Source organism: Rosa rugosa, chromosome 7, assembly GCF_958449725.1.
Source record: "Rosa rugosa chromosome 7, drRosRugo1.1, whole genome shotgun sequence".
Classification (NCBI taxonomy): Eukaryota; Viridiplantae; Streptophyta; class Magnoliopsida; order Rosales; family Rosaceae; genus Rosa; species Rosa rugosa.
Window position 1 is genome coordinate 4,728,325 of NC_084826.1, and position 27,487 is coordinate 4,755,811.

The window sequence follows — 27,487 nt, forward strand, 5'->3', positions numbered from 1 at the left end:
TTTCCTTCAACAATTCGTATTTGTTTCTTCACCTTCCCACATCTCTTACTTATTTGTTTTCCTTCAACAATTCTTTAACGTACCTTTCCTTCAATAATCTTATAACGTACCCTAACATTTCGCGTAACCCAAAAAAACCTCTCTGGAGCTTATAAAACCCCTACTTTTGATCTCAGTACTCATGCTCTCTCTCTCTCTGGTTTTCTCGATCTGTTTTCTCTCTGTGTCTCTGTCATGGAGGCCGATACAATGATAGCGATAGTGACCGATCATGATTCGTCAACAACAGCCATCTCTCTGTATAAAAAAGCTCGGCTCACTCACATTCAAGGTACAACCTCACCGCTAATTCAACAACTGGTATCCATCGTAATATATTTTATATGTTCAAAAATTTTAATTATGAAGCATATTTTGATATACACCTTGCCACATTCTCCGACAAGGTAAAGTGGATTTGATATAAACTTTAGTTTCTTAGCCAATCGTATCCGAAATCAAGAAGAATTAACAGTTACCTTCATCAAATAAGGTGCAGAAACGGACCAAAGAAATCAAAAGAAAAAGGTGCAGGTGATCGGAAGAATAAACCAGATAGAGAAAAATGGTCAACAAAGAGTCTAATTGCTATATAATCTTTGCAGAGTCTTATAATTAAAGATAACAATTCTCATGCCATACTAGTACGTAGGTACATAAATGTGAAGAAAGAGTACGATGTCACTTGGAGGCTTGGTGGAGGAAAATGAAAACCGCCACCAGCACCACCGGAAATATGTGCAGGACAGCAAAGGACGGTGGGTGCAGCGGACCCATGACCAATGGCAGGAAGAGGATGAAAGCAGCCACCACCAAAACCAGAAATATCACACTCGTGCCGCAATCACTTTGCTTGTCCATCCTTCCAACTTCAAACTTGAAACAATGTTTCTGTGTTTCCAGAGATAACTTTGAATCAAAGTTTCCAAGGAAGCAATTAAGAGAACATCTTACATCTATAGGGACAATATCAAAGATTTTGTTTTCTTTCTCATGTAGGACGTTGTGTTCAGTTGTTGAGCCATACATTAATTCCTTGTTGAGCCGGTCATCTCTTTGTATAAAAACATGGTAGCCCGACTCTATGAAATCCAAGGTACAACCTCACCCATAACTCATGGACTAGTTGGATGTGTAATACTAATACCCGTCCCTAAATTTTCGACTTTTATTTATTTTGTTTTTTTTTCTGTTCCGGGTAGTATTATGTTAGAAAGAGAATTTTCTGGTTTGAAATTTATCATGACTTTGTGGTTGTTTGATTAGGAGTTAATGCATGAAATTTTCTGGTTTGAAATCTTTTATGACTCGTGGAAGTTTAATTACAAGTTATTGCCTGGAACAATTTTAGTGAGTTTAGAATTTATTAGGGGTTTAGAATTTACAAGATGAACAGCGATGCACTGTTCATGAACAGTGTACAGTACCTTTACCATATGAAAATTAGGGATTTTAGAATTTGTTGCTATAGAAGTTAAGAAAGTTGGAGTTAAGTTTAGAATTTCTGTTAACTAGGAGGGGAATTTAGGGAACTAGAATTTATGTTGATGAGGAAAGTTAGGAAAGGGAATTATGGAATTTAATTTAATTTCATTAAAGAAGAAAACATATTGTAAGGTGAGTTTTGTCTCTTCTTTTTCTTCTTTTGTTCAACGAGAGTAAGTGAGTTTCATGGCACGTTTACTTACTTGGAATGGAAAATAATCATGAATTGGAGACAAGTGGAATGTGAGAAGAAAGGAATCGGTATTGATTCCGGAGGAATGATTCCTAAACCCATCTCCCCCCTTCGTAATCGAATTCCTGAGTATTCAGGAATCGATTCCTGATAAATAGGTGGGACCTACACCAATTCCCATTCCTTCATGTGTTAGTAAACACATGAATTCTTTTACCTGGAATCATTCCGATTCCTTTATGTGTTAGTAAACACAGGGGTATTTTTACTCCGTAATCATTCCATTACATTCCATTCCATTCCAAGTAAGTAAACGTGCCATCAGAGAGTTTTATTTCATTTTTTTTTTTTCAACAAGACAAAGAAGGGAGTTTCTTTTGGGCACCTTGGTGGACGGCATGACCTACGAAAGAGAGACTACTGGAGTGGAGTAGCAAGAAGGATAGACTCACTTTTTTATTTTATGAGGCAGGGGTTTTTGATTCCAATGATAGTTTATATTCATTGTCTCTTTAATTTTTGTGTGTGAATCTTTGTGTGTTTGCTATGGTGTGGATGTTTGTGTAATGCCTATTTATCGACTATGGATAGCAGTGGACTTATTTTGGTGGTGACTTAAAAAGCTTGTTTTCTTTTGTGCAACAATAGTAGTAAGTATTTTGTTAACTTTTGATATTGGTCGAGAAGTGGGGGAAGTATTGGGGGAAAAATATTTTGTGTAGTTGAGTCCAAACCTCGTTGGGACCAGGATTCAGGCGAGTCCATGTGCTCAAAGGAAAGGGATATCGATTATACCTATGCCGGTGATTACAAGATGGGATGTCGGCAGTCGGTGATTGTGGGATGAGATATCGATTTAGGCATAGTCGGTGATTCCAGATTTGATGATTTCGACCTGGAGATTGAGGGGAGGATAAGATGACTAGCAAAGTAGGTTACGAATGGGAGGAACATGGGTAGGTTCATCTTGAAGAACGGGTGGTGCGAGTGTGACTAGGTGTTTGTTTGTTTCTAGTTTCACATAAAAGTTATTGGAGATATGAGTATGTGAGGACGATTTTCCTCTACTAAGTGGTGGAAGGTCATCCCTATTCTAGTATTTTGCAAGAAAAGTTACCCCTCGTTGAGTTCTGTGTGTGAAAGGCTTGATCTAAAACGCTTTTTCTAGTGAGAGAAACTCCTCCTTCTCTCTAGCAAACCCAGCTTCCAGCTTTCCCCCTCCTCCCCCTCTTTCTTGCCAGATCTAGATCACTCCGATCTGGATCTTTGGCTTGAAAGTCGGGGGAGATATTTTTCCCTCTTCGCAAGTCTTATCCCTACCCTTCTCGTGGTAGCTCCCTGCTGCCCCGGCGGGGGCAAGTATGCTTTCCCTTTTGTCTTTGCTTTCCTTTCCTTCCCAGATCCCCTTCTCCAACCATTCCTAATCTTTAATTTTCAGCATACCCATCTCTCTCTGTCTCAAATCTCTGATTCATCATGGTTAAGATACACATCCTCCTCACCCATCGGACTCCACTTCACCGATTGGTCCTTGGTCCATCGGAGCTCTGTCGTCGGCGTTGTTTGGATTGTCTGTTTTAACGGGTTTTTCCCGTCCCTGCGCGTAAACCCGTTGAATACGGTTGTGCAACAAGGGTCTGCACGGTCTTCGGCCGTCTGTCCCTTTGATCCCTTTGCGGATCAGTCTCCTTCTCCTTATCTCTTTTTCTTTTTTTCTTCTGCTTTGGTTACTGACTTTGTTTCTGAGGATGTTTTGTATGGTTTAGAGATTTGGGTTAGGGAGATCCTTCGATGGGTTCTATGCTGCTGTACTTGCACGGGATTGTTTTGGTTGGACTCCAAGTCTTCGTCGGCAGATCTGGTGACGTTTATGTGTCACCTTTGGGCTTGGCTGGTGGCGGCGACGTCACTACGTCATCTCTCTCCTGTTAGATCTGCACTGTGGCTGAAGATTGTAGGGCTATTTGGTTTTGTTTGTTGTTGTTCGTTGGTTTTTATTTGGACCCGTTGTGGGTCTTTTGTTTGTAATGGTGTTCTTATTTGAATATAAGCATACTTGACCAAAAAAGAGGATCAAAGGTCTGCATGAAAAGGGTCTGTTGTAGACTTTTTTTTTTTTTTTTTTACATATTTTTAAAGAGGATCAAAGGTCGAACCCATGACTTCGTACATAGGTAGTGAGTGCTCTAACCACTGAGCTAACACCACTTCGTCCTGTTGTAGACTTGATAGTAGAGTGATTCCTACTCAGAATGTTAGGACCCTGCAATGTATAATGTTTTGAACTAGCTTTTGTCACACGTATATACTTTTCTGTGAAAGGCCTATAGTTTATAAATGTTGTGATTTACAGTTGTTTTTGGCTGAGGGTGCTTCAGCAGTCACCACATCGGACATATCACAGTGAAGCTTGGTATAGTTTCCGAGCAGCATCATATGCGATTTGTCACACAATGCAACATATCGCAAGGCTATGAACCTAAATCCCAAAGCAATATTGAAGACCCGGAGCCCCATTATTGAAGAACTGCCATCATCACAACCTCAGTAATATAGAGAATATCTAGAGAGGAACATCAATTAAAGATGTTCTTTACTCTCTCATAGCTAGGTTTTCTAAAATTGTTGAGCCATACATGAATAGTAGTTCCCATGATTTCTTCCATGCATCCTTGTACACTATGTAAGACTATACGTATATATGTTAATAGTAGTTATGTTCATCACATATGTTATGGACTACTATATGTGATTCTGAGGGTGATGCCTAAATTTCCTTTCTGTAGAAACTAAAATACCTCCACCTTATAGTTTTTTTTTGGGCTAAATACTAGTTACTACCTTGTACTTTAGGTCCAAAATCAATTCAGTCCTTAAACTTTTAATTTCATCAAAAACACCCCTACTCTACTATTTCTCATCTAATTGATCCTTCCGTGAGTTTGAGATGTTAAGTTGCTGACGTGGTATGCCAACTCAACTCTTGTGGGGCCCACATCCAAGGAAAATCCCCAAATTAACCCTGGCTCACTCTCACCCTTGATTTCACCAAAAACCTCAAAACCTATTACAATGGTTTCCCCCTAAACAGAGTCCCAAATAAAAAAAAATATAGGAAAACTAACTCTCTTCCTTTGAGATTGTTGCTGGGTTCAGTTTGGTGGGTTGTTCAATATTACTTGCGGGTAATAAAGGCAAGCCTGTATGTCGAGCACAAAACCTAAACCTGCTCTTGCAAGAACCTGATGTATCTCATGAAGAACTAAGGCTGTATCTGTCTGCACTGCAAATTTCATGACATTGGCCAACTTTATCATTGTGTTGAATTCAGATCAAGTCTGGGTAGCTTTTGATGAGAAAGATTAAACCTTTTGAAAAGGTGAAATGAGCTGCTGCAGTGCTAAGATTCTTTTTCCAATCTTCTCTCTACTCTAATATTTTGGCAGAAAAAAAAATACCCAAGTGATTAACCACACATGAAATTACACAAGAAAAATATACAGAAGGCAAGCAATTCCGATCTAAATTTCAAATCTTTCCGGTTACGGGTTCGTCCGTTTTCGGCTTCGTAGATCTTCTCTGACCGACTTGAGTGGTCATGCTTGCACACTGAACCTGTTCTTACACCACCCCATTTTGCTTTTTCTGCAAATAAACCAAGAATCATCACCAAAACAACCGCCTCATATTGATTATGATTCAATCAATTGCAAATTTCCAACACTTAGATAATTATTAGACTTGGACGAAGACAAGCCGGCCTTGGTCTTGGTGGAAGAAGCGGAGAAGGAATTGCTGCATGTCAGTTCTGATTTCTGAAGAAAGCCATGGGTATCCACACATCGAGATCGTTGCTGGCCATGTCGGCGCCCCTCCAGATCAAGATTCACGCCTTCGTAATTCAATGAGCTTTTTGAATTTTTTTGATTTCGTCAAACTTCGATGGAAGAGAGATAGTTTCCTATTATTTTTTTTTACTTGGGACCGTGTTTAGGGGAAAGCCACAGTAATGGGTTTTGGGTGAAATCAGGGGTGAGAGAGAGACAGGGTTAATTATGAGACTTTCCCTTGTATATGGGCCCCACAAGAGTTGAGTTGGCATGCCACATCAGCTAGTTAACGCCTCCAACTCATGGAATACTGACGGAATGATCAATTAGATGAGAAATAATAGAGTAGGGGTGTTTTTGATGAAATTAAAAGTCTAGGGACTGAATTGATTTTGGACCTAAAGTACAAGGTAGTAACTAGTATTTAGCCCTTTTTTTTTCCAGTGCGGGGCTACTGAAAGCTGCAGATGACAATCATCTGCAGCTACAAAGACAATCATTTGCAGCTACAAAGAACCGCATTTAGAAATGATGCTTAGTCCCTTGAGCTACACAATTCATTGTGATATCACTATTGGGGTTAGCTCAACTCATGTTAATCACTTTAGCTCAACTCGAAAACTGATATCGAACAAGTAAACTTTTTGTATGGCTTCTCAATTAACTCAAATAGTTCCAAAACCGCCGTACCGCGTAAATATCAAAATAACTTTCACATCATTGATATCAAATAAGTTTACAAAACTTCGTTATTAAAAAGTCGTTTCTCATGATAGTATTCCAGGATGTTCTTTATATGCTTATTGTAATAATGTCCCCCCCCATATTCGACAGTTTTATTAATCAAGGCTTGAGGACAGCCGCACCAGCCCTGTATTCCAAAAAGAAAAATATAAAAAAAAAGTCGTTTCTCAACCCCTTATTATCATCTTCCAATAGTTTTACAAAACACTTCACTATCAAAAACATGTGAATGATATTCTTTCAAATTCTTATGATGGATGAGAAAAGTATGGTGGAATAGCACCTGAAAGTAGTGAAGAAGAACAAACAAGTGATTAGTGATAAAAAAAATTTAAAAAAAATAAAACAAAAATTAGAAAAAAGAAAAGAAGTGGCAGCATTCTAGTGGCCAAACTTGGCAGTGGTGTGCTGTATGATATAATAGTAAATAGCCCAAAGAGTAAAGCGCATTATTCGTTTTCTTCAAACCCAGCCCAGAAAAAAATCACAAATTCCCAATTCTTCCTTCTCTCTCTCTCTCTCTAGGGTTTACTGGTAATCCCTCAAAACCCTCACTTTCTCTCACTATCAAATTCACAAGCTTCCGAATTCCTATGGTTCCACATCGGGACCCCTAACTCTATCTCTCCACTGTTTCGAAGAATTTCTTATAGCTGGTTCAGAGATCTCTGTAATGAGCAACGATTTCGAATCGGATGCGAAGTTGGAATCCGGTGACGACGTTAAGGAAGCTAAACCTAAGGACGGCGGCGTTGGTAGCCCCGAGGATGAGGCTAGGGTTTCGCCAATGGAGCTCGATTTAGAGACCGAGGGCGGCGGTTCTATGGGCTCCGAGGGCGGGAGATCTGATAGGGTTGGGGTTAGCTCGGAGAGTGGCGATGGAAATGTAGATAAGGGAATGGAATCGAAAGGGTTTAAAATTCAGGGCGGCGACGATGATATTGATGATGTGTTTGATATTGCGAGAGTTGAAATTGATGATCAGGATGAGGATAGCTCTGAGGCTCAGAATGAGAGTGTGGATTTGTTATCCGAGTTTGATGAGTATGTGGCTAATGAGAAGGACGGAATGGCTTTGGGAACCTCCAGAGCTCTGAGCTATGGTTTCGAAGTCGGTGATATGGTGTGGGGGAAGGTCAAGTCTCATCCGTGGTGGCCGGGGCATATATTTAACGAGGCCTTTGCGACGTCTCAGGTGCGCCGGACACGAAGGGAAGGTCATGTCCTGGTGGCTTTCTTTGGTGATAGTAGTTATGGCTGGTTCGACCCGGCTGAGCTTATCCCATTCGAGCCTCATTTTGCTGAGAAGTCTCGGACGACGAATTACAGGAATTTTAACAGGGCTGTAGAGGAGGCTGTTGATGAGGTGAGTCGAAGGTGTGGAGTTGGTTTTGTGTGTAAATGTAGGAATCCGTATAATTTTCGGACCACTAGTGTGCCGGGGTACTTTGTTGTTGATGTGCCGGATTATGAGCATGGAGCAGTGTACTCTACGGATCAGATTAGGAAGGCGAGGGATGGTTTTAATCCTGCTGAGATGGTGGCTCTCGTAAAGCAGTTGGCAAGCTCACCAGTCCAAGGTGATCAGAAGAGCCTTAGCTTTATTAAGAATAAGGCTACTCTATTTGCGTATCGGAAGGCTGTGTTTGAAGAGTATGATGAGACCTATGCTCAGGCATTTGGGGCTCGGTCGTCTTCGCGTAATGCAGTTGCAGTGTCAGATCAGCCTGTTAAGCCTCGAGGTATATCAATGCTTTCTCGTCATCGTTGTCATGGTTGAACACTTCATTTTTGTATCTTACTTTGGCGGTTAACCATAGCTACAGATGAGTGTGTTTGGTAATTTGCATTATTGGTTCTGAATATTTTCAAAAACTATTAGTTTTACATTCTTGCATAGGATTTGTGTTGTTTATGCCGATAAGGAGAAGCTTTATCAGTTTCCAGTGATATTATTCTTGCACAGGTTTTGTAAATTAGTTGTTTTATAAGAATGTGTTCTAGACCTTGTATCGATAGTCTTGGTAGTCCTTTGATATGAAGTAGCCTTCCACATCCAGGTTCCAGTAATCTTTGGTCTGTTTTTCTTTCTTCTTAACTAGTACCAGTCCATGACTGTGTTTAGAAATCCTTCTACTTTACCCTCCTTGTACTAATACTCTATCATCTTTACATTTTTTATTGTACCTCTGCTCAGTTTAATTGTTTTCATGCCTTTTCATCTGTCTTGCAAATTGAATTGGCTTAATATGTGTGCACTGCCCCTCCTTGTTTCTGATGGAAATTTTTCCTCATTCAGCACCTTTGAGTGGTCCTTTGGTGATTGCTGAAGCTCTGGGTGGGCGGAAGAGTGCCACAAAACCTATGAAAGTCAAGGACCATTCAAAGAAAGACAAATACCTTTTCAAGCGGAGAGATGAAACCAGCAATGTGAAATCCCACCAAAGTACACAGGGCCAAGCTAGTTCCTCAGCCCCATCCGCTTACTTGGAGGGATCAATAGCATTAGGAGATGGAGATTTTATGTTACAAAAGAGGGCTCCATCTCCCTCTATGAAGCCGCAGATTTTAAAACATGAGCAGACTGAGTTTATGAGCAGGGATGCATCCGGCAAAGAAACTGTAAACTTAAATCAGGTACCAGCAAACAGCTCTCTTGCCAGCCAAGTTGTTATCACTGGTGCAAAGCAATCTCTAAAGCTTTCTCTGGACAAGGAAAGTGGAGCCCTGCGGGAGGTGAAAGAGGTATTGACACAGAATGTAGCTGTAGGTCCTGCAAGCACCGGCTGCTCTGATTTATTGGGTGAAGGGACCAAGCAATGTATAAAAGATGAAACATCAGAGTCTTTGAAGCAGGAAGGGGAGGGTCCGATGGAGGTTAAAAATGAAGAGAGTGCTAAATTGTCTGGTTCATATGACAATTTACAACCACCTTTGAGTTTTCCAAAGAAAGTGGAGGAAGACAATGAATTAAATGAAGTTCATGTTGGTCGTCACAGTGTTGGAGATCCTTCACCAATTGAGGCAAAGAGTTCAGCTGGAAAGAAGGCTGTTGGTGGAGTGAAAAAGGCAAAGGTTCTTAAACGGCCACTGGGTGACATGAACCCTGAGAACTCTATTATGGGAGATAAAAAGAAAAAGAAGAAGAAGAAACAGTTGGGTTCAGAAACAAGCTTCAGAGATCCACAGAGGACTTTGACTTCTGGAAAAGTGAGTTCCTTGGTGGGTAAGGTAGCTGGAAAGCCCAACCATGCAGGATTGGCTCCAGAAGAAGAGTTTCAGGTAGAACATCATAAGAAAGATGTTGCTGTCAATAATGAATTGTCTGGATCTGTTGGAACATTGCCGATTCTTAAAGAGCTTGAATTACCACAACTAGTAAGCGATTTGCAAGCCCTTGCACTTGATCCTTTTCATGGTCGTGAAACAAACAACCCTGCAATTGTTCGGCAGTTCTTTCTGCAATTCCGGGCCCTTGTCTATCAGAAAAGCTTGGTTCTATCACCGCCATCAGAAACAGAGCTTGTTGAAGGTCGCAGCTCTAAAACTCCATCTGGTCTCAAAGCCTCAGAAATTTCTCCTCGGGAACCAGTTAGAGATGTTCCCTCCTCGAAGGCAGGAAAACCCTTGTTCAGATCCGATGACCGCACCATAGCTGGGCGGAAACGTGCTCCATCTGATCGTCAAGGAGAGATTGCAGCTAAGAAGTCCAAGAAAATGAGTGATTTAAAATCATTGGCTGCAGAAAGGAAGATTGGTCTAAAAAGTTCAGAGACCCAGCGTGGAGAGGTAAAAGAAACAGCTGTGCCCATATCGCGGAAGTCACCGAAGCCAGGTCTTGTGAAGAAAATGGAACCTCCATCTAAGGTTGTTGAGCCCACCATGCTCGTGATGAAATTCCCTCCCAAAATCTCTCTGCCTTCACCTGCAGAACTGAAGGCAAAATTTGCTCGTTTTGGACCAATGGATCAGTCTGGTCTCCGTGTGTTCTACAAGTCCTCGACATGCAGAGTTGTATTTCTGTACAAATCTGATGCACAAGCAGCATATAAGGTTGCTACTTCAAACAACTCCTTTTTTGGCAACGTTAGTGTGAGGTTCCAGCTTCGAGAGGTGGACGGTCCTGAAGTTCCTGCATCTGGGAAGGGCAATGGAGATGACAATTCTACTGAGACCCCGCGGGCTAAGGATTCTGCATTCATGCCATCTCCGGCACTCAAACAGCGGCAGCAGCTGCAGTCTCTCTCACACAGTGCAATCCAGCCGAAGTCGATTCTGAAGAAGTCATCGGGTGATGAGCCACGAGGACAGGTAACTGGTGGCAATGGAAATAGTAAAGGAACTGCACGTGTAAAATTCATGTTGGGTGGGGAAGAACCTAGTAGAAATGAGCAATTGATGATGCCTGGTAATAGAAATAACAACTTCAACAACAACAGTGCTAGTTTTGCAGATGATGGTGCACCTTCTTCTTCTACTTCTGTTGCTATGATGAATTATAATGCTAGAAACTTTCAAAAGGTTACTCCTCCACCCTCATCATTGCCTCCTATACTTCCTCTTCCTCATAGTCGGCCTCCACCTTCTCAATATGCAAAACCCCCACCACCACATAGTAATTTTTCACAGCAGCATACGGAAATGACGCCACCTCCACCACCAAGCAGAAGCAGTCACAATATTCTCAACACACCCTCCACATTTCCGAGTGCACCCACAGTTGATATTTCCCAGCAGATGCTAAGCCTGTTGACAAGGTGCAATGATGTTGTGACCAACGTACAGGGCTTGCTTGGATATGTGCCCTACCATCCTCTTTGATGAGTCCCTGAATATATATGCCCATAAAGCAAGACCAGAAAATTACATGTCGCGTCAACATCCATTGAAAGAAAGCTTTAAGTTGGCTTGAAAGCTTTCCCTTACCGGCTATAAATTTGCAGTGAAGCTGTCGAAGAGTTTGCCAATCTAAGCAAATTGTAGTCTCAGCGGACCATGTAGTTTCTTTTACTAATGAAATACTCACATATGTACTCATGATATTGATAGTGGCATCTTGTTTATCTGCTCTCTTTTTTTTTTTTTCATTGGCTGAATTTTTGTTGAGGTTTGTTCGGCGGGCTAGCTCTCGCAACCCCTTCTCTATTTTAGACTGGCTTTGTGCTCATACAAATTGGGGTGAATGGGAGAACTGTGCTCATAATGGCCTTGACCTTGTGGATTACGAGCACCAAATGGCAGTGAATTTTGTTTAGAGCACATAATGGCATATGGGCATGGTGACAGAGCCCGACCAACAAAGTGCACCCGATGTCTTTTGATTGCAAAACAGCAAGCATCAGGAATGTGGAAAAAGACTAGCCCATCATCCTAGATGTGGACATATTAATGTTTTCATAATCGGTTACATTTAGGTTTAACATAACTAGTTATGATTAACTAGAATATAAGTGTGACTATAGATTATTTGGTCAATATGTGACCGTTATAAAACTAAAGAAGTATAGAATTGGGCTGATAAGAGCTCACCCTAGCAGAGGCCACAATCCATGTAGACTTGTTTTGTTTTTTGAAACGACGAACATTCTTTAACAGGTAAGGTTGTTCATTTTCTTTCGAGACTTTCAATTCTAGTATTTGTATCAATAATAGTAAGATAAACTAATCTATGAGAAAGTAATTTTGTGCACATTAATTTAACAAAAATAGAAATAAAATTATTACACCGATCCACAACAAAATTTTCTTTTCTAATAACCATTGTAGAAAATAATTTTCATTAAACAGCATTTGCCGATAATTCATAGTATTAAAGTTATCATTCTCTAGAATCTAACTTTTATTCTCCGTAACGGATTTAACTATTTCAAACTTGTACATTATGTGCTTATCCGCGAATTTAATTATCTTTTCACTTGAAATAGATATTTATGATTTATTCTCCACTCATTTTGTCTAGTACTCACTGAATTAAAAAAATTTCTGTAAAAGTGTAAAGCAAAGAATCTTCGAAAAGATGGAAATGGAAGAACTAATCTAATCCTATAAACATTCCTTCTCAAGAAAAAAAAATATAATCCTATAGGAATGTTTTGACGATGACGTAAGGGTTACGGTCAAGCCGGCCTTCACACGCTTACCAAAATCACCTATCCTTTTCTTTCCTACTTTTCTTTACTCACTTTTATTTGCATAAAAAGTGAAAGAGGAAAAGAAAAGAAACAGCACTCTCTTTTCAGCCGCTCAATGTGCATGTCGATCATCTCAAATCCTTCCAATCTTCCATTATTTATGTCACACCGAGGCTTAATATCTAATTTTATAACCCTATTAATAGTATCATAAATATTTTTTTTTGTAAGTGATAGTATCATAAATATTTATAACGAAAATTTTACTTGATGTATATGTACTTTAATAGCAGACAAGCCTATAACATCAAATCAACTCTTTTGATGGAGATTGCTTTGAACTCGACCCAACCTGATTTACCACTAGATAAAACCAATCTATATTAATACACATTCTTATTATTATTATTATTATTTGGTACAAATGATTGTGGTGTATTTGATCTACCGTAAACAAATTTTTTATTAATTATAAGATTGAATTTTTATACAGAAATTTTTTGAAATTTGAGGGGTCACTTTCCTAATATTTAAAACTATTACATTTATATATCAAACTTAATCCTCTGACATACTTTTATAATTACGTTTATAATTCAGTAATTATAATAAACTAACCTAACATTCGAATGCAAGACGTGAGAGTTTTATATCTTGAATAGTCAGTGCATTCATTGAGCCACTTGTCGTGATTACCTTAACTTTATAATATAGATAAATAGATGTCGGCCCATTTTGATATATTGATTATATGGTTTAATTCTAAATAACTAATAAATGAAAAAATAAGAAGATAAAAAAGAAAACCGCGTCTTGCTTAAGCACTATTCCATTTGTCAATAGCGCAGCATTAGATATTTTAATTACTCTTTCGCTCCCCATGCCACACGTATGAAACACGTAGAAGATATCCTACACCTTTCCTGAACTCCCCAAACTGCACTGGAAGCTCACTCGGTAAAACAATGCAACACCCCCCCCCCCCCCGCGTTCTCAAGGGCAAAATCGTAATTCCTCACCTCAACGAAGCTTCGCCTTTCATTATTCTTGCTCCACAGTCGGTTCCTTCTCCACTACTATATATAACCTCCGACCTCCCTCTCCAAAAATAACAGTTCTCTGATTCTCTCTCTCTCTCTCTCTTCAATCTAAATCTCAAGATCTTCTTCAACAATATCCGATTCGATCTTCATCATCAATGGATTGCAGGCCTTTCGAAGTAACGGTGTTCGGCGCCAATGACATCAAGGACGTCAACATGTTCTCCAAGATGGACGTCTACGCCGTCGTCTCCGTCTCCGGTAACGGCTTCAGGAAGCAGAAGCTCCGCACCCCCGTCCACAAAGACGCCGGCACCAACCCCAAATGGAACCACACCCTCAAGTTCACCCTCGACAACTCCGCCCTCGACCGCCTCAAAATCAAAATCAAGCTCATCTCTGACCGCACCCTCGGCGACACCAAGATCGGAAAGGCCGTGGTTCCGGTCAAGGACCTCCTGCAAAACGAGAAGAACGACAAGCACGTGACCTACCCGGTCCTGACTGCCAAGGGAAGACCCAAAGGCAGCGTCAGTTTCGGGTACAAGTTCGGCGAGAAATTCACGGCGCCTCTTCCGGTCCTGCATCAGGCCCACAAGAAGGCCCACGAGCCCGTTATGGCGTACCCGGCGGGCCATGCCGGGTCGAGCTCCGCTTACCCGCCACCCGGAGTGGCCCACCCGGTTTATCATCCTTACCCGCCTCAGCCACAACCGGGTTACGGGTACCCGCCGCAGCAGCAACCGGGTTACGGGTACCCGCCGCAGCAGCAGCCGGGTTACGGGTACCCGCCGGTAGTGCAGCCGGGTTATGGGTACGTGCAGCAGCCGCAGAAGCCCAAAAGAGGAAGAGGGAACATGGGGCTTGGGTTGGGAGCGGGACTGTTGGGTGGGTTGCTGATCGGAGATATGGTTTCCGATGTCGGTGAGATGGGGGCGTATGATGCTGGTTATGATGATGGTATGGGTGATGGGTTTGATTTCTAGAAAGTTTCTAGACTAGGGGTTTCCATTTGTTTGATTTGTTACATTTGTTTTCGGTTCTTATTAGTAGTTTAGTTTTTATGAATATGTAAATGGGAGAGACTTTGAGAGAAGGTTTTGAGGGTTTATATGACGCTCAATAAATCAATGGAGGTTTATAGTTTATACCTTCTTGCCTATAACGGATGTATATATTTGATTTCTTGACTACTATGAGTTATTTGCTTGTGGTTGAAGTTAGGAATTCGATTTGGTTTAAGCAATTGCTGAAGAACAAGCTTGAAGTTTTGGAATTGTGTTATGCTCTAGGGGTCAAATTTATTTGAAGGGAATATGTACCATTCATCCACCTAGTTGTTGTGGATGCCACTTTCTTTCTTTTGTCGGTGGCGATTATATTGATGGTTCTTGTCGTAATCAGATTGATTAGAAACATAAACAAACAAGTAACATGGAATTAATTTTAACGAGAAGGTGAATACAAGCATAAACAAACATGGCATTACATATGAAATTGAGGGGTGACAATGTTGCCAAATGCCAATTAGTATGAAGTATGAAGCTTAAATTAGTTTTAGGACCGTGGCATGCACATCGGCATCATGACAGTTCTATTTTTCAAGATAGAGATGTCAAAATCAACAGGGTATGTATACTGAACTGATCAAGAACTTGATAAATAATAACTTGAGTGTCAATGAGCGAGTCGACAAAACAAATATAGAATGCATACAAATAGTGGTCAACTGTGTGATAATGTTGTTCAACCTCCAAAAATTCCCTTCTCTATGGTCTATTGGGCTTCTTGAAGAAAATAGACCGTCTCCAAGGTTTCATGCATATGAATTGAGGGAGTCTTGGTCATTTCATATTTCTATTTCAGCTTTAGGGTTTGTGGCTTTTTCCCTCTCATTTGTTTATTTATCCAATCACTACCGGCCTAAATTCTTTTCTTGCCGTGAAGAATACTACCACTTCCGTGATGCAACCACGACGAGCCTCCCGTTTCAAGACACTTTTCAATAATGGAATGAGAGGTGTACGGATGCTTTGTAAATCTACTAGAGATACTTTACATTTCAGTATGGCTATGAAATGGTTTATTTGTCGACATCTAATGTTATGAGTGCAAGATATTAAGTAATCAAGTAGCACGATGCACATGTAGCAAATAGTCACTTTATTCTATTTCGTTGTGCTCTGCTATTGTCCAATCCGCTTTTTGATTTATGAAAAATCTTACATCAAAGTTTTCTTGTTTCCTATTTCAGGGAGGTGGCACTCAAGGGAGATGATCCAAATAAGAAGAGTAGAGTTTTGGTAACGAAAGTCCGAAACGCCTCAACGATTGCCAACTATCAAGACATATATTTTATGTTTTTGCTAGTATTATGCTATACCCAATGGAGATGGAAGTGTGTCAAATTAAAATTTGACATATAATTTTTTTTTTTTTTTTTTTTATATAGAAGATGATCAAATGATTTCACTCCTACCCCCATGGTGACTCGAACCCATGACTTCGTACATAAGTAGTGCTCTAACCACTGAGCTAACACCACATCGTCAAATTTGTATATTGTGTCAAATTTAGATCACTGAAAAATATTAGCAGTTCACTTCTCAATCTCACAACACGAACGCATCTACTTAAATTGCCTTGAACCCCAAGCTATAGAGGTGGACAACAAGCTAGTCTAGGCTGACTAGGTAAGACGAGATCATTCCTTAAACAATTAAATTAGGAAAGTCCAGTTCCACACACACAAATAATCTCATCTTCAGTCCATTATCCTACTACAAATAGGTAAAGCTTCTTTCTATGTATCCTACTACACATAGGTAAAGCTTCTTTCTATATATTCTAATCTCACAAGTTCGCTCCCTAAGAATTTTCAAGAATCGGATTCAGCTTCAATGGATTGCAGGACCTTGGAAATAAGGCTGTTATCGGCTGAACAGATCAAGAACGTCAACAACTTCTCCACGATGGACGTCTACGCCGTCGTTTCAGTCTCCGGCGGAGCCGACAAGCACAAGTTCATCACACCCATCCACAAAAACTGCGGCACCCACCCCAGATGGAACAACCCCCCCTTCACTTTCACGCTCGACGACGCCGCTCTTAACCAGAACCGCCTCACACTTAAGATCAAGCTCATCTCCGACCGAATCCTCAAGGAAACCAAGATCGGAAAGGCCGTCATTCCGGTGAGTCAGCTGCTAGAAAATAGTGGCAAGGACAACCTCCCGTACGTGACCTACACGGTTTTAAGGCCCAAGGAGAAACCCCAAGGCAACGTCACTTTTGTTTACAAGTTCGGCGAGAAATTTTGGGCTCCTCTTCCCGTTCAGCCCAAGGCCCAAAAGGAGGTTCTCGAGCAGCCAAGGAGTTTGATGTCCATGCCACAGCCGCAGGCCGAGTATGAGTACTCGTCACTTTTGCATTTGAGTTATGGGTATCCGTTACAGTCGCAAGCCGAGTACGAGTACTCGTCGATTGTGCAACAAGGTTACGGGTACCCGATACAATAATCCGGTCACAGGTACACCGTACCCCTCACACTCTCACAGTAACCGGACTATTAGGGTGGGTTGTTGGTTGGTGACGTGGTTTCTGATGTGGGGGACATGGCTGCTTGTGATGCTGGTTATATTGATGGGTTCAGAGATGACTTTTTTGATTTCCAGAAATTTTACCATCTTGGGGGGTTTAAAATTGTTAATTTCGTTAAGTAATGTAAATAGGGAGACTATGGAGTATCTCCTTACCTGATTTCATGTTCAACAAACTCTAGTTTCATTTGCCAGGAAAAAAAAAAAAATCTAGTTTCACATAGTTGCTTCTGGTTGAAGTTATTGGTTTATCTGTCTGCTCATATGAACATCTGTAGTTATTGGGATTTTGTTGTCTCCATTGTATATCAAATTGAATCCTAGTTTGCTTCAAACCTCTCATGTGAATATAAATTGAATATTTGATCGACATTTACCGAGACACTACAATGTACAGACAAAAAGAAAAGAAAAAAAGAGATACTACAATCTAAAGAAAAAATTAACTTTTATTTACATAACTTCTCGATCTCTATAATGAGGTCTATTTCTTGCCCACAATACCATTAGCACTTCAGTCGATTCATCCTGTTGTATAGTCTCATGAATTGAACTAAATAAATTTATATCGTTTAATAATTCAATTGCATTATGACATTTCTAATTAACACATGACAATGATCATGGAGTTGTGGGGACAATTGGTTGGAGAACCTAGCTAGCTAGATAGACAGACATATAAAGATCACCAAGGAGAAACAACAAAATCGAAAAGTCATATCAAATATGTACGTCTACGTACGTGATCGATCAAATTTATTGAGCTAGATAATCTCAGAATCTTAATCCAATAAGCATTTGGGAATTGGAAAATGGAAACATCAATGACAAACACCAACGTTGCTTGAGTCATCTACTTTACCAAGAAATGACCACTGAATCATACTTTGGTATGATGTGCATCAGATTTCCACCAATAATGAATATCAAGCTAGGGTAAAAGTTTATACATTTCTATATAGTACTGTTGGGGTACATAGCCACTATGCACATAGCTCAAAATATAGTACAAGAAAGATATATAACAAATCTTTGAAGTGTTGAATACGACTGTTGGACCTAGCTTGGTGGGGTTTGTTGCTCTTTCAATGGTGGGATTCTTATCTTACGCGTGGGAATATTACTTGCAGTAGGTTCTGACCTTATATCTCTTTGAAAGATTTTCAGATAGGCGTATTGCTCTGCATTTTCAGATTCTATTCTACTATTTCTTACTAACAATTGTTAATATGCTTAGATGATAAATAATCACCCCATAGAAATAGTTAGTAATCATATATGCTTTAATCAGAGGTACTGTCTGTCGTCCTTGCTCTTATAACGTACGTCGTGTGATATCGATGGATCGAGCACCATGCAGGGCTGCAGGCATGCGTGCCAATATTTATCCAAGATAGAAGTAAATTAATGGGGACGAAATGTACCCCATGCATGCAAACATCACCACGCGTACGTACTATTATTACATATATCACAAGCTATCTAGCTGTAGGGTTGAGTAGGTTCCCATAACAATTATTGAGACACATGTGTGAAGCAAAGCAGTAGTATATAACTATATATATATATATATATATATATATTAGATCCTATCCAGAGCGAGGCCTCGCTCTGAAATTAAAGTGCGAAGTTTGTGTTTAGAGTCACTTTTCGGTCGCATATCCACATCTCGACCGTTCAGTTTTTAGGTACTAATGTATAGATCATCTCTGCAAAATTTCAGTCAAATTGATGGTCGTTAAGGCATTGATAATTGCCTTACAGCTAGTACGGTTCAGTTTGGACAGATTCAGTTCGTCTATTAGTTTAAGCAAATTAGATACCTTAACGACTATCAATTTGGCTGAAATTTTGCAGAGATGATCTATACATTAGTACCTAAAAACTGAACGGTCGAGATGTGGATATGCGACCGAAAAGTGACCATAAACACAAACCCCGCACTTTAATTTCAGAGCGAGGCCTCGCTCTGGATAGGATATATATATAGCCTCTCTTGTGGTCATTCTAGCTTCTCTTCTCTCCTTCAACACTAATGCAAAAGAGTGAGCTAGATGATATTATTGATATAGATAGAGCGAGTTGAAGAGAGAAATCTCTGTAACTAAGTTGTGAATGGGAGGGAAAAGAGAGCTCCCTTTGGTCCAATTAACTGATTAAGAGGGCTGAGGAGTGGTTAGAGCTGTCATCTCATGCATTTTGGCTACCCTTGATTGTTATGGAAAGTAATGTTAAGGGTTTGGCCAGGTGCATGATGTGGGAGCAACTCCTTCTGCTTGCTTAGCCCGCCCATTGGATTGAAGGGAGCTCTCCCGCGCGCATTCATTCATATTAGCATATCATAGCCAATTAATAATAGTTGAAATTGAAATAAAAAATCTATTAATTAAAGGATGTGAGGAATTAATCAATAAAGCTTACTTATAGAGCTAGAGCAAGGGTATCAAACAGCTGTTTGTGTGTTTTACGATCTGTATCTGAAAGTCTGAAACACAATTCTTGGTTGCATGGCATTTCCATGCCTCACTTGCTGTCCATTAATTAGTCTCACTTATACCTCACAATCCATTCAAACTATTCCTTAGATGAGTATGAATAATACTACTGGACTAATTAATATAGTTGTAAATAAAAGAACTAGAAGTGATTATCAAGAGAGAAGAGAGAAGAGAGAAGAGAGAGAAAACAGAATATGAGAGTTCGTTCTCGTCCGACGGCTCACCACGCGGAGGTAGGTCTCTGGCCTCGTTGGAGGGTGGTGAGTGCTGCCGGACGGGGAGGTTTGGTGTGAGGGGACGTTGTCTCCTGACGTGATTTTTGGCTTGGAGCCTTGGACAAAGGAGGACGTGGCGTGGGGGTTCAAGAAACCAGACTGGTTTTGAGTCCGGTTAATTGGCCAACCTAGCTAGTAAGACACTGAGTAAGTCAAGAAACCAGACTGAAAATGAGAGTACCATTCAATCCAGAGCTGAACAGTTCCCGTGAGTGTACCTTCCAACCATGCATTTTGATTTCTTTGGCTCAGTGAGTTTGAACTTTCGCTTTCAATTTTGAAAAAGCCTCTATTTCAATGAAATAAATTATACCACTACAAACCATTGAGACAAGCTAGTGTACTGGTGGGTATGAGATATCCTCATTTACAACTATTTGAACAAAAATTTACAAGTATTTGAACCAAAATTACAACATTGAGAACAAAAGTTACCATATTCATTTACACTATTTACATATAGTTAAACAAAAATTACAACATTGACAACAAATTTGTTCAAAAGCTTGTAAAAATGTCGTAAGAGGTGTAATTACCATTATTAGAACTAAGATTACAACATTGACAACAAATTTGTTCAAAAACTTGTAAAATGTCGTAAGAGGTATAATTACCATTATTAGAACTAAGATTACACAAAGTAGGACTCAAATTACAACTTTGATAACAAAATTTGTTCTCACTTTTGTAAATGTGGGTATGAGATACCCACCAGTACACTAGAATTTCCCCAAACGATTCTCTTCTTTTCGCAAAAAAAAAAAAAACCATTCTCTTCTCTTCTTCCCCCCCCCCCAAGCTCGGCAATTGTAAATCACAACCCACCGACTCTGCTCTACGGCCTCCTTATTATATCATGCCGGGGAATTTGAAGCTTAATAATACCTCTTCAGCTTCGGAAACACTTCGTTTTATGATCAGAGTGCAACATTTAATTTAATACTTGTCTTGCATACTTCCCGACTTCAAAAACTCGTTCAGATTAAGGTAGGGTCACAAGTTAAATATACTTGAAAGAGAAACTGAGGACACAATTCTTTCTTCGTTCATTTAGTCCATGACTCCATGCCAACAAACTGCAAAGAAGAGAGCCGGCGCGGGGTCTTAATACAAAGATAAACTCTTTTGCTATTTAGTATTTACTTGTTTCTTGGTTCTGGATATATACAAAAGGCCAATAAATACACTTTCCTTGCTCATAATCAGCAAATTAAGGCCAGCGTCTAGCTAGCTAGCTTTGGTCTGTAATTTCTTTTTTTTGCCAGATTTCGAGATTTTAATTTTATTTTCTTTTTCAATGATTGTATCTGAATGTAATTTCTGAGGCCAACTTAGTAGTACAAATTTCGTTTAAACATTCTTTATAATTCGATCAAAGTACAAGCTTCATAGCTAGCATACAAGTTTTGTAGCTTAAAAGATTGATAATTTCAAATGTATAGAAGGAGGAAACCAATCTCAAAATTTTGAAACCAATCTCAAAATTTCCAGTCAAAGCTAAGATAAGGATCCAGTACAGAAGTACTCTACTTTGTACAGGAAAAGGGACAAGAAATCTAGATAGCCCCAGACAACAACATCAGAAAAGGACCAGAGATATTTTGTTCATACAGATCAATCTTTTGACTGAAAATCTTTAATTCTGTACGGTTTCCTCTAGCTCCCTTGTATATATCAATGTCTCCTCCTCCCGGATTATAATCACCACCAGCATTGCCAATTTGTTCTCTCTAAATTCTCCATCTCAGTTAGAAAATTAGGACGCGGCAGAAACAGAAACCCCTTGCTTTTGTTTATAACCAAAGACCCCCAAAACCTTTTGGTTCGTTTTGACCATGGATTTATCTACCATGGGAGACACCACTCTAAGCTTTTAAGGTCAGCTCTCTCTTTCTTCTCTACATCTGCTTGCATTCAGTCTATTGTTCTTTCCTTCTATATGAAATCAATTTGTGGTCCTCCATTTCTGAATTCTAATGATGGCTTGTTCCAAATTGCAGGTTTATTTGAAGATTTTAATGAAATCGGTAAAATGAGAAAGCCACTCAAGGTCACTCAGTAATACCTTATCTGTTCTAAAAAAATTTTTTGTCTTAAAACATACACTGTATTGTTTTCCTCTTCTTAGGTTTGTTTATGAATTAGTACCAGATATGTGATACTAATTAGTATGTTCAGCAGGAGGAGTGTTTTTCACCAATGGTTTTATCACCTCCAACAGTGGCAAGCAGTGAAGTGGTGCTTTCCCCCACTGTAAGGTGGTATGGAACTGTGGATGTATCACACTTGCTGTGCAGTATCAAAGAAAGCAAGGAAGTATGTTTTACGGCCTAAGTATTGCGAGGATTATTAAAATGTTCGTTTGAGTATTATTAGAGGAGTGTTTGTTAGATTGTTGAGTGAATTGGTAAATGTATGTAATTTGCTTTTGTGTTGATGCGGCAAATAGACTGCTGCTTTTTGTTTTTTGTTTTTTTTGTTTTGTGTGTGGATGTTTGATTGGTGCTGAAAGTTAAAAGATTTTCAATGGAATAGAATTGCTTCTGCTGCATGTCTTAACTTCTATCTGTGCTTTTTAGCTTTGGGGTTGATTGGTGCTGAAAGTTACAAACTCTGTATTTTTGTTCTCTTCCTGGTTCAGATTCATTTATGGGTTTTGATGTTGATGAAATACAGCTGCAGCATCCATCTGCCTTGGACATGTTTGAGCAAATCATTGGAGCTTCCCAAGGCAAGCAAATAGTCATGTTTCTTGACTACGATGGCACTCTTTCACCCATAGTCGAACACCCAGATCGAGCTTTCATGTCTGATTCTGTAAGAGCTCCATTCTTAGTTTTGTTCACTGTAATTTTTTTGCTCTCTCCAAATCTGTACCTAAACTTTACCATGTCAAAATACAGATGAGGAAGACGGTGAATAAACTTGCTAGTGAGTGGAAGATGCAGAGACAAGGTACATTTATTTTCAAGTTGTTTGCAGTCACTTTTACATAATCTTTAGTATTTAACTATTTATGTGCTTGAATTAATGGTGTATTGTTCTATAAATTGGGCTGTAGGTGTACAAAATTGTATGGTTAATGGTGCGAGGAAGAGAGACAAAACTCTTCAATTAGTGCATGGAAATTATAGATCGAGCAGATGAAAGCCAAGGGGATTGTTCTTGATGAGGAGCTTGAGATGAGGTTCAGAGGATAAGAGGTATGCTAACAAGGGTGAATTCAAATAAGTACAAAAACTTCAACTGAAAAGGCCTTTGCTTTTGTGTTGCCTGGTAATGGAATTAGGACTGGTATGTAAGATATATTGAGTCCTACATTTTGTGCGCACTTATCTATTTTAAGTTCCTGTTTGAAACTACATAGTTTCTATTGAACTCATCTATTTATTCAAATAGTCAAGGAAGCCAAGGATAAGACTAGCCAAGGAGAGGATCTAGATCCTTACAATTCAGTTCTCCTTTCGTTTTTAACCATATTCAAGGTTTAACTTAATTACCAAAAATTACTGAGTTGGTCTAAAGAACTTCATGCACGTACCTGTGACTAACGAAAGTTAGTTGTCGGAAGAGACGAAGAGTGATAAGATCGATGTGAAAGAGATGACTTGAGTGTTTGCATAGAAATGTGAGCAAAGAATAAGCTAACTCACTTGGGAAGTTAGATTATTTGTGATGGTTGGGCATGCTAGAAGATCAAAAGCCACTCGAACTCCAAATCCTCTTGCTTAATTCATACATAAGATTCCTTCATCGCTAACCAATTAACAAGCATCAAGTAACCTTTAGAACTTGGCCCCTGCTCAATTAAGTTAGCGATATAAACATGAATCCACTGATGACCTCCTGCATCAATTCTTCCCAATTACTCCTACAAGGCTACAACTGTATAAGCAGCGATCAGATAGAAACACAAGTACTTTACAGCAACCACAGCTACACCTAGGGCAACATTTTAGATAGATGCCTGCGAAGTTCGAGAGCATGAACTTGGTCAGAGCAAAATTAAAATTCAGCCCCTAATTAGAGTTACCACACAGTAATTTGTGTCAAATTGTTGCAGGTACTAGAGTAGGGTTGAAATAAATACTTGATCTGTCCACCACTCAACACCCAATCGAAAACTGTCAATTGGAAAAATAGAACTATGCTGTTTCACTGGATGGAGTTTAAGCTAAGCAATGTTATGTTTGCTATTATAATTAATAAGAAGATCAACTCATCATGGTAACCAATAAGCGCAAGTTTTCTAGCTTAAAAGATCGATAATTTCAAATGTATAGAAGGGGGGAACCAATCTCAAAATGTTCAGTCAAAGCTAAGATAAGGACCAGTACAACAGTACTGTACTTTGTACAGGCAAAGGGGTAAGAAATTTAGATAGCCCCTATCAACATCTTCAGAAAAAGCTCCAGAGATATTTTGGTCATACAGATCTATCTTTGATTGAAAATCTTCATCTGTTTATTAGGGGTACTTTCGTTCTTTTATCTTGCAGGCTAGGGTTTCCTCCAGCTCCCTTGTATATATCAATGTCTCCTCCTAGACTATAATCACCACCAGCAATATTTTCATTTTGTTCTTTCTAAATTCTCCATCTCACTTAGAAAATCAGGACGAGGAAGAAACTGAAACCACTTGCTTTTTGCCAGAACCCCAAGACCTTTTAGTTCGTTTTGACCATGGGGTTATCCACCATAGGAGACTTAAGTTTTTTAAGGCCAGCTCTCTCTTTCCCCTCTACATCTGCTTGCATTAATTCAGTCTATTTTTCTTTCCTTTTACATGAAATCAATTTGTTGTCCCCCGTTTCTGAATTCTAATGTTGGCTTGTTTCCAAATTTCAGGTTTGAGGATTTTAATGAAATCGGTAGAATGAGAAAGCCACTCAAGGTGAATCATATAACTCATCTGTTATAAACTTCTTTTTATGTCTTCTCAATGCATGCGTTGTTTTCCCTTCTTTGGTTTGTTTATGAAGTGGTACCCAGATATGTGATGCTAATTAGTCATGTTCCGCAGGAGGGTTGTTTTCAGTAATGGTTTCATCACCTCCTACCTCCTAGAGTGGGGATAGGAATCATCGAGCTATTGGACAAATTGGTAGCCTCTGTTTTTGCCTTTTTGTTCCCCACTCTTCGACCAGATCCAGAAGCTCCTCCAAGACCATGCCCGAAACCTCGGCCCAAATTAACCCACTTCGACCTCCTCTTCACCTGGCAACGGTCAGATCCGGCCCAGTTCCTCCACCTCAGTGCCCAATACCTTGGCCACCGCCTCGGCGAGCTTCACCATTTCCACCCATGACCCATACGTTGGCGTTGACCGGTTTCACCCATGCCTCGGCCTCGGCCACGACCAGATTGGCCCTTTCCATGCCCGGGACGAAGATGCTTCGCCACTTTCATCTTGGGAGACTTTGTCACCATTTTCATGTTATTGGGTCCGGCCATTTTATCTGTTTGGTACCTCTTCCTTCTCTGAGATCTGAGATTTAGGTTTTGTAGCTGTAATGCTACTGCCGACCCTAGATATATTTGTATGGCCGTCCAAACCCTCAATCTGTAATGTCCACATTATAGAGACCAGAAAACTGTAGAAGTAACAAAACGATTCATAACAAACAGTCTAGGCCGACTAGATAAGACTCCCCAAAACATGATCATTCCTTAAACACAAAATATTAAATCAGGAAATTCCAGTCCCACCCACACCAGTAATCTCATCTTCACTCTATTATCCTCCTACAAATAGGTAAAGCTTCTCTCTAGATTGATTTGCCGTATTCTTGGTTTATGAAAGAAGCCAAATACTTGATGAAGGTCTTGGCCTTGTCAGAATTGGGATTGAAGATATGGAACACGTACATGGTCTTCCCCTTGTTTCAATCAACTCTTTGCTTCCTGCCCAGCATGCTCTTCACCAATTAATGCATCATAATAAAAGCTAGCCTCCCTCTGTCCCTCAATATGTCATTTGCTTCTCTTTCTGGCTATGTCCTTTTTCTTGTCTTGCTTTTGAGTCTCTGTTCATAGATTAAACAATATTGTGGTCTTTGACATTTGATGAATGCTAAATTTAGTATTTTGGGGTTAAACGAGAGCAAAACTTCATATTATCTTCGACGCTAGCTGAAGAGTAATAACATTTGAATTTGGACGTTATACTATTAATACATGAGTGATTATGTTGAACTCGTTAAAATTATTTACTGGACTGTAGATCATAACCCAAATTTAATTTTTCTAGTGTTAAATTAATCAATAGATGTGGGAAATAGCTTAGTAGGGAGAGCGTCAAACTGAAGGTTGTGTGTTCTATATATCCATGCACACCGCATTTCTATATATTTATAAGTTATATTTTTATTTTTATTTTATATGGAAGGGGGTTCGTGAGTGTTCTCGATATTGTATTGAAGCAACTTGGATATGATTAAAATTCTCAAGTTTTATTTTAAATTTCTCACCTTGCCATTTTTTTTCTTTTTTTTTTTGGGAGTTGGTGAGTTTCCTAAACATGCAAGGGGGTTGGTGAATTTTCTAGATATTGTATTGAAGCAAGTTGGATATGCTCAAGATTAGCTTCTTAATGAGGCTTCAAATTTTTATGAGATTATGATGTGGATAACGTGTATTCTGCTTGGATAATACAGAATTGCCTATCTACATATTTCTCAAAAAGAAAACTCATCATTTTCACATATGAGAATGAAAGGAAAACTCATTATTTTTCACATATGAGCATTATGAGCATCAAAATGAAAACTCATAAAGTCATAATACATTCTCAAAAAAAAAAAAAAAGGAAAAATCATAATAAAAAAGCATAAAAGGAAAACTCATTATTTTCGCATATGAGCATAATTTAGGGGCATTAATTGCTCCTAAAAAGCTAAGAAATCCTATATGAGTTATTATTTTGCCTTCTTTGTTGAAACCATATTGCCCTCATGCTTAGTTGGCAACTTGGCATACAAGGCCTCTAATGCATGTATTTCATATAATTACAATTTTAGGATTTTGTAAAATGGTCCATAAAGATTTGAAGTAATTCTTTTTTGCCCATGAGCTTCATATATTCATAGTTTTCTGAACTTTTTTATTTGGGTTGTTAGGAAAGTGCTTACAAGACCTTCAATGAACTATGAATACACAAATCATGGAATAGACGTATGCATTTGCAGAATAATAAGTATTGAGAAATCTGCATTCATATTGTAAGACATGAAAAATTAGTAAATCACTAACTGAATACATAAACTCGATGTTACAAAGTTGATGATTGAGTTGACCTATTTTAGCGACATTCGTAGAAATTACTTCATTCGTAGTCTCAACATGTAGTCAACGAGTGAGATTGGTATTGTTGTTTAAGACAATTGATTTGAAAACGTACACGTGTAGATATTTTCTTTTTTCTCGGTGGCACGTGCCAAAGACCTGACAAACCGTACACGTGATTTACTTACCACAATTACTATACACTTTACTTATCACACACGTAACATAACAGGCGTAAAAAATGGCGCGTACTTTTGAAAGTAAAATATATCACGTGATCCGCAACATGTAATATATCTTAACTAAAGTAAACACAAGTTTATTGAATACGTAATAAAATTCATCCGATCATGCATATTCAATTACAAAC

The 27,487-nt window shown here is 39.3% G+C and overlaps 4 protein-coding genes across 7 annotated transcripts; all 4 read left to right on the forward strand.

Moving 5' to 3' along the window:
- Nucleotides 1–6,774: 6,774 nt before the first annotated feature.
- Nucleotides 6,775–11,363, forward strand: LOC133723922 (PWWP domain-containing protein 1-like). Its single transcript, XM_062150793.1, has 2 exons — nucleotides 6,775–8,033; nucleotides 8,591–11,363. Exons 1-2 carry the CDS (start codon nucleotides 6,965–6,967, stop codon nucleotides 11,110–11,112), a joined length of 3,591 nt encoding a protein of 1,196 aa, XP_062006777.1. The 5' UTR covers nucleotides 6,775–6,964; the 3' UTR covers nucleotides 11,113–11,363.
- Nucleotides 11,364–13,516: 2,153 nt separating this feature from the next.
- LOC133721336 (protein SRC2-like) lies at nucleotides 13,517–14,610 on the forward strand. Its single transcript, XM_062147915.1, has one exon. It carries the CDS (start codon nucleotides 13,621–13,623, stop codon nucleotides 14,446–14,448), a length of 828 nt encoding a protein of 275 aa, XP_062003899.1. The 5' UTR covers nucleotides 13,517–13,620; the 3' UTR covers nucleotides 14,449–14,610.
- A 154-nt stretch (nucleotides 14,611–14,764) lies between these two features.
- LOC133721337 (protein SRC2-like) lies at nucleotides 14,765–17,145 on the forward strand. The gene has a single exon (XM_062147916.1). The coding sequence runs from the start codon at nucleotides 16,363–16,365 to the stop codon at nucleotides 16,978–16,980; it is 618 nt and encodes a 205-aa protein (XP_062003900.1). The 5' UTR covers nucleotides 14,765–16,362; the 3' UTR covers nucleotides 16,981–17,145.
- A 3,911-nt stretch (nucleotides 17,146–21,056) lies between these two features.
- Nucleotides 21,057–26,954, forward strand: LOC133719990 (probable trehalose-phosphate phosphatase 6). 4 transcript variants are annotated; one of them, XR_009851614.1, is made up of 8 exons: nucleotides 21,057–21,712; nucleotides 21,835–21,884; nucleotides 22,016–22,150; nucleotides 22,511–22,651; nucleotides 22,738–22,789; nucleotides 22,896–23,128; nucleotides 24,682–24,727; nucleotides 24,857–26,954. XR_009851614.1 is itself a non-coding variant. In XM_062146188.1 (6 exons), the coding sequence occupies exons 2-6, from the start codon at nucleotides 21,867–21,869 to the stop codon at nucleotides 22,979–22,981; spliced, it is 432 nt and encodes a 143-aa protein (XP_062002172.1). In that variant the 5' UTR covers nucleotides 21,280–21,712; nucleotides 21,835–21,866; the 3' UTR covers nucleotides 22,982–24,549. The 4 variants fall into 4 exon arrangements, 1 of the variants encoding a protein (XP_062002172.1); XR_009851613.1 differs by having other exon boundaries at nucleotides 21,277–21,712; nucleotides 21,835–21,892; nucleotides 22,896–23,037; nucleotides 24,857–26,950; XR_009851612.1 differs by having other exon boundaries at nucleotides 21,280–21,712; nucleotides 22,896–23,037; nucleotides 24,857–26,946.
- The last annotated feature ends 533 nt before the right edge of the window (nucleotides 26,955–27,487 follow it).

Coding starts and splice junctions, on each gene's coding strand:
- LOC133723922 (XM_062150793.1), top strand. CDS start 6,965: ATGAGCAACGATTTCGAATCGGATGCGAAGTTGGAATCCGGTGACGAC. Junction 8,034..8,590: donor TCAGCCTGTTAAGCCTCGAG/GTATATCAATGC, acceptor TTCCTCATTCAG/CACCTTTGAGTGGTCCTTTG.
- LOC133721336 (XM_062147915.1), top strand. CDS start 13,621: ATGGATTGCAGGCCTTTCGAAGTAACGGTGTTCGGCGCCAATGACATC.
- LOC133721337 (XM_062147916.1), top strand. CDS start 16,363: ATGGATTGCAGGACCTTGGAAATAAGGCTGTTATCGGCTGAACAGATC.
- LOC133719990 (XM_062146188.1), top strand. Junction 22,652..22,737: donor GAGCTTTCATGTCTGATTCT/GTAAGAGCTCCA, acceptor GTCAAAATACAG/ATGAGGAAGACGGTGAATAA. Junction 22,790..22,895: donor GTGGAAGATGCAGAGACAAG/GTACATTTATTT, acceptor ATTGGGCTGTAG/GTGTACAAAATTGTATGGTT.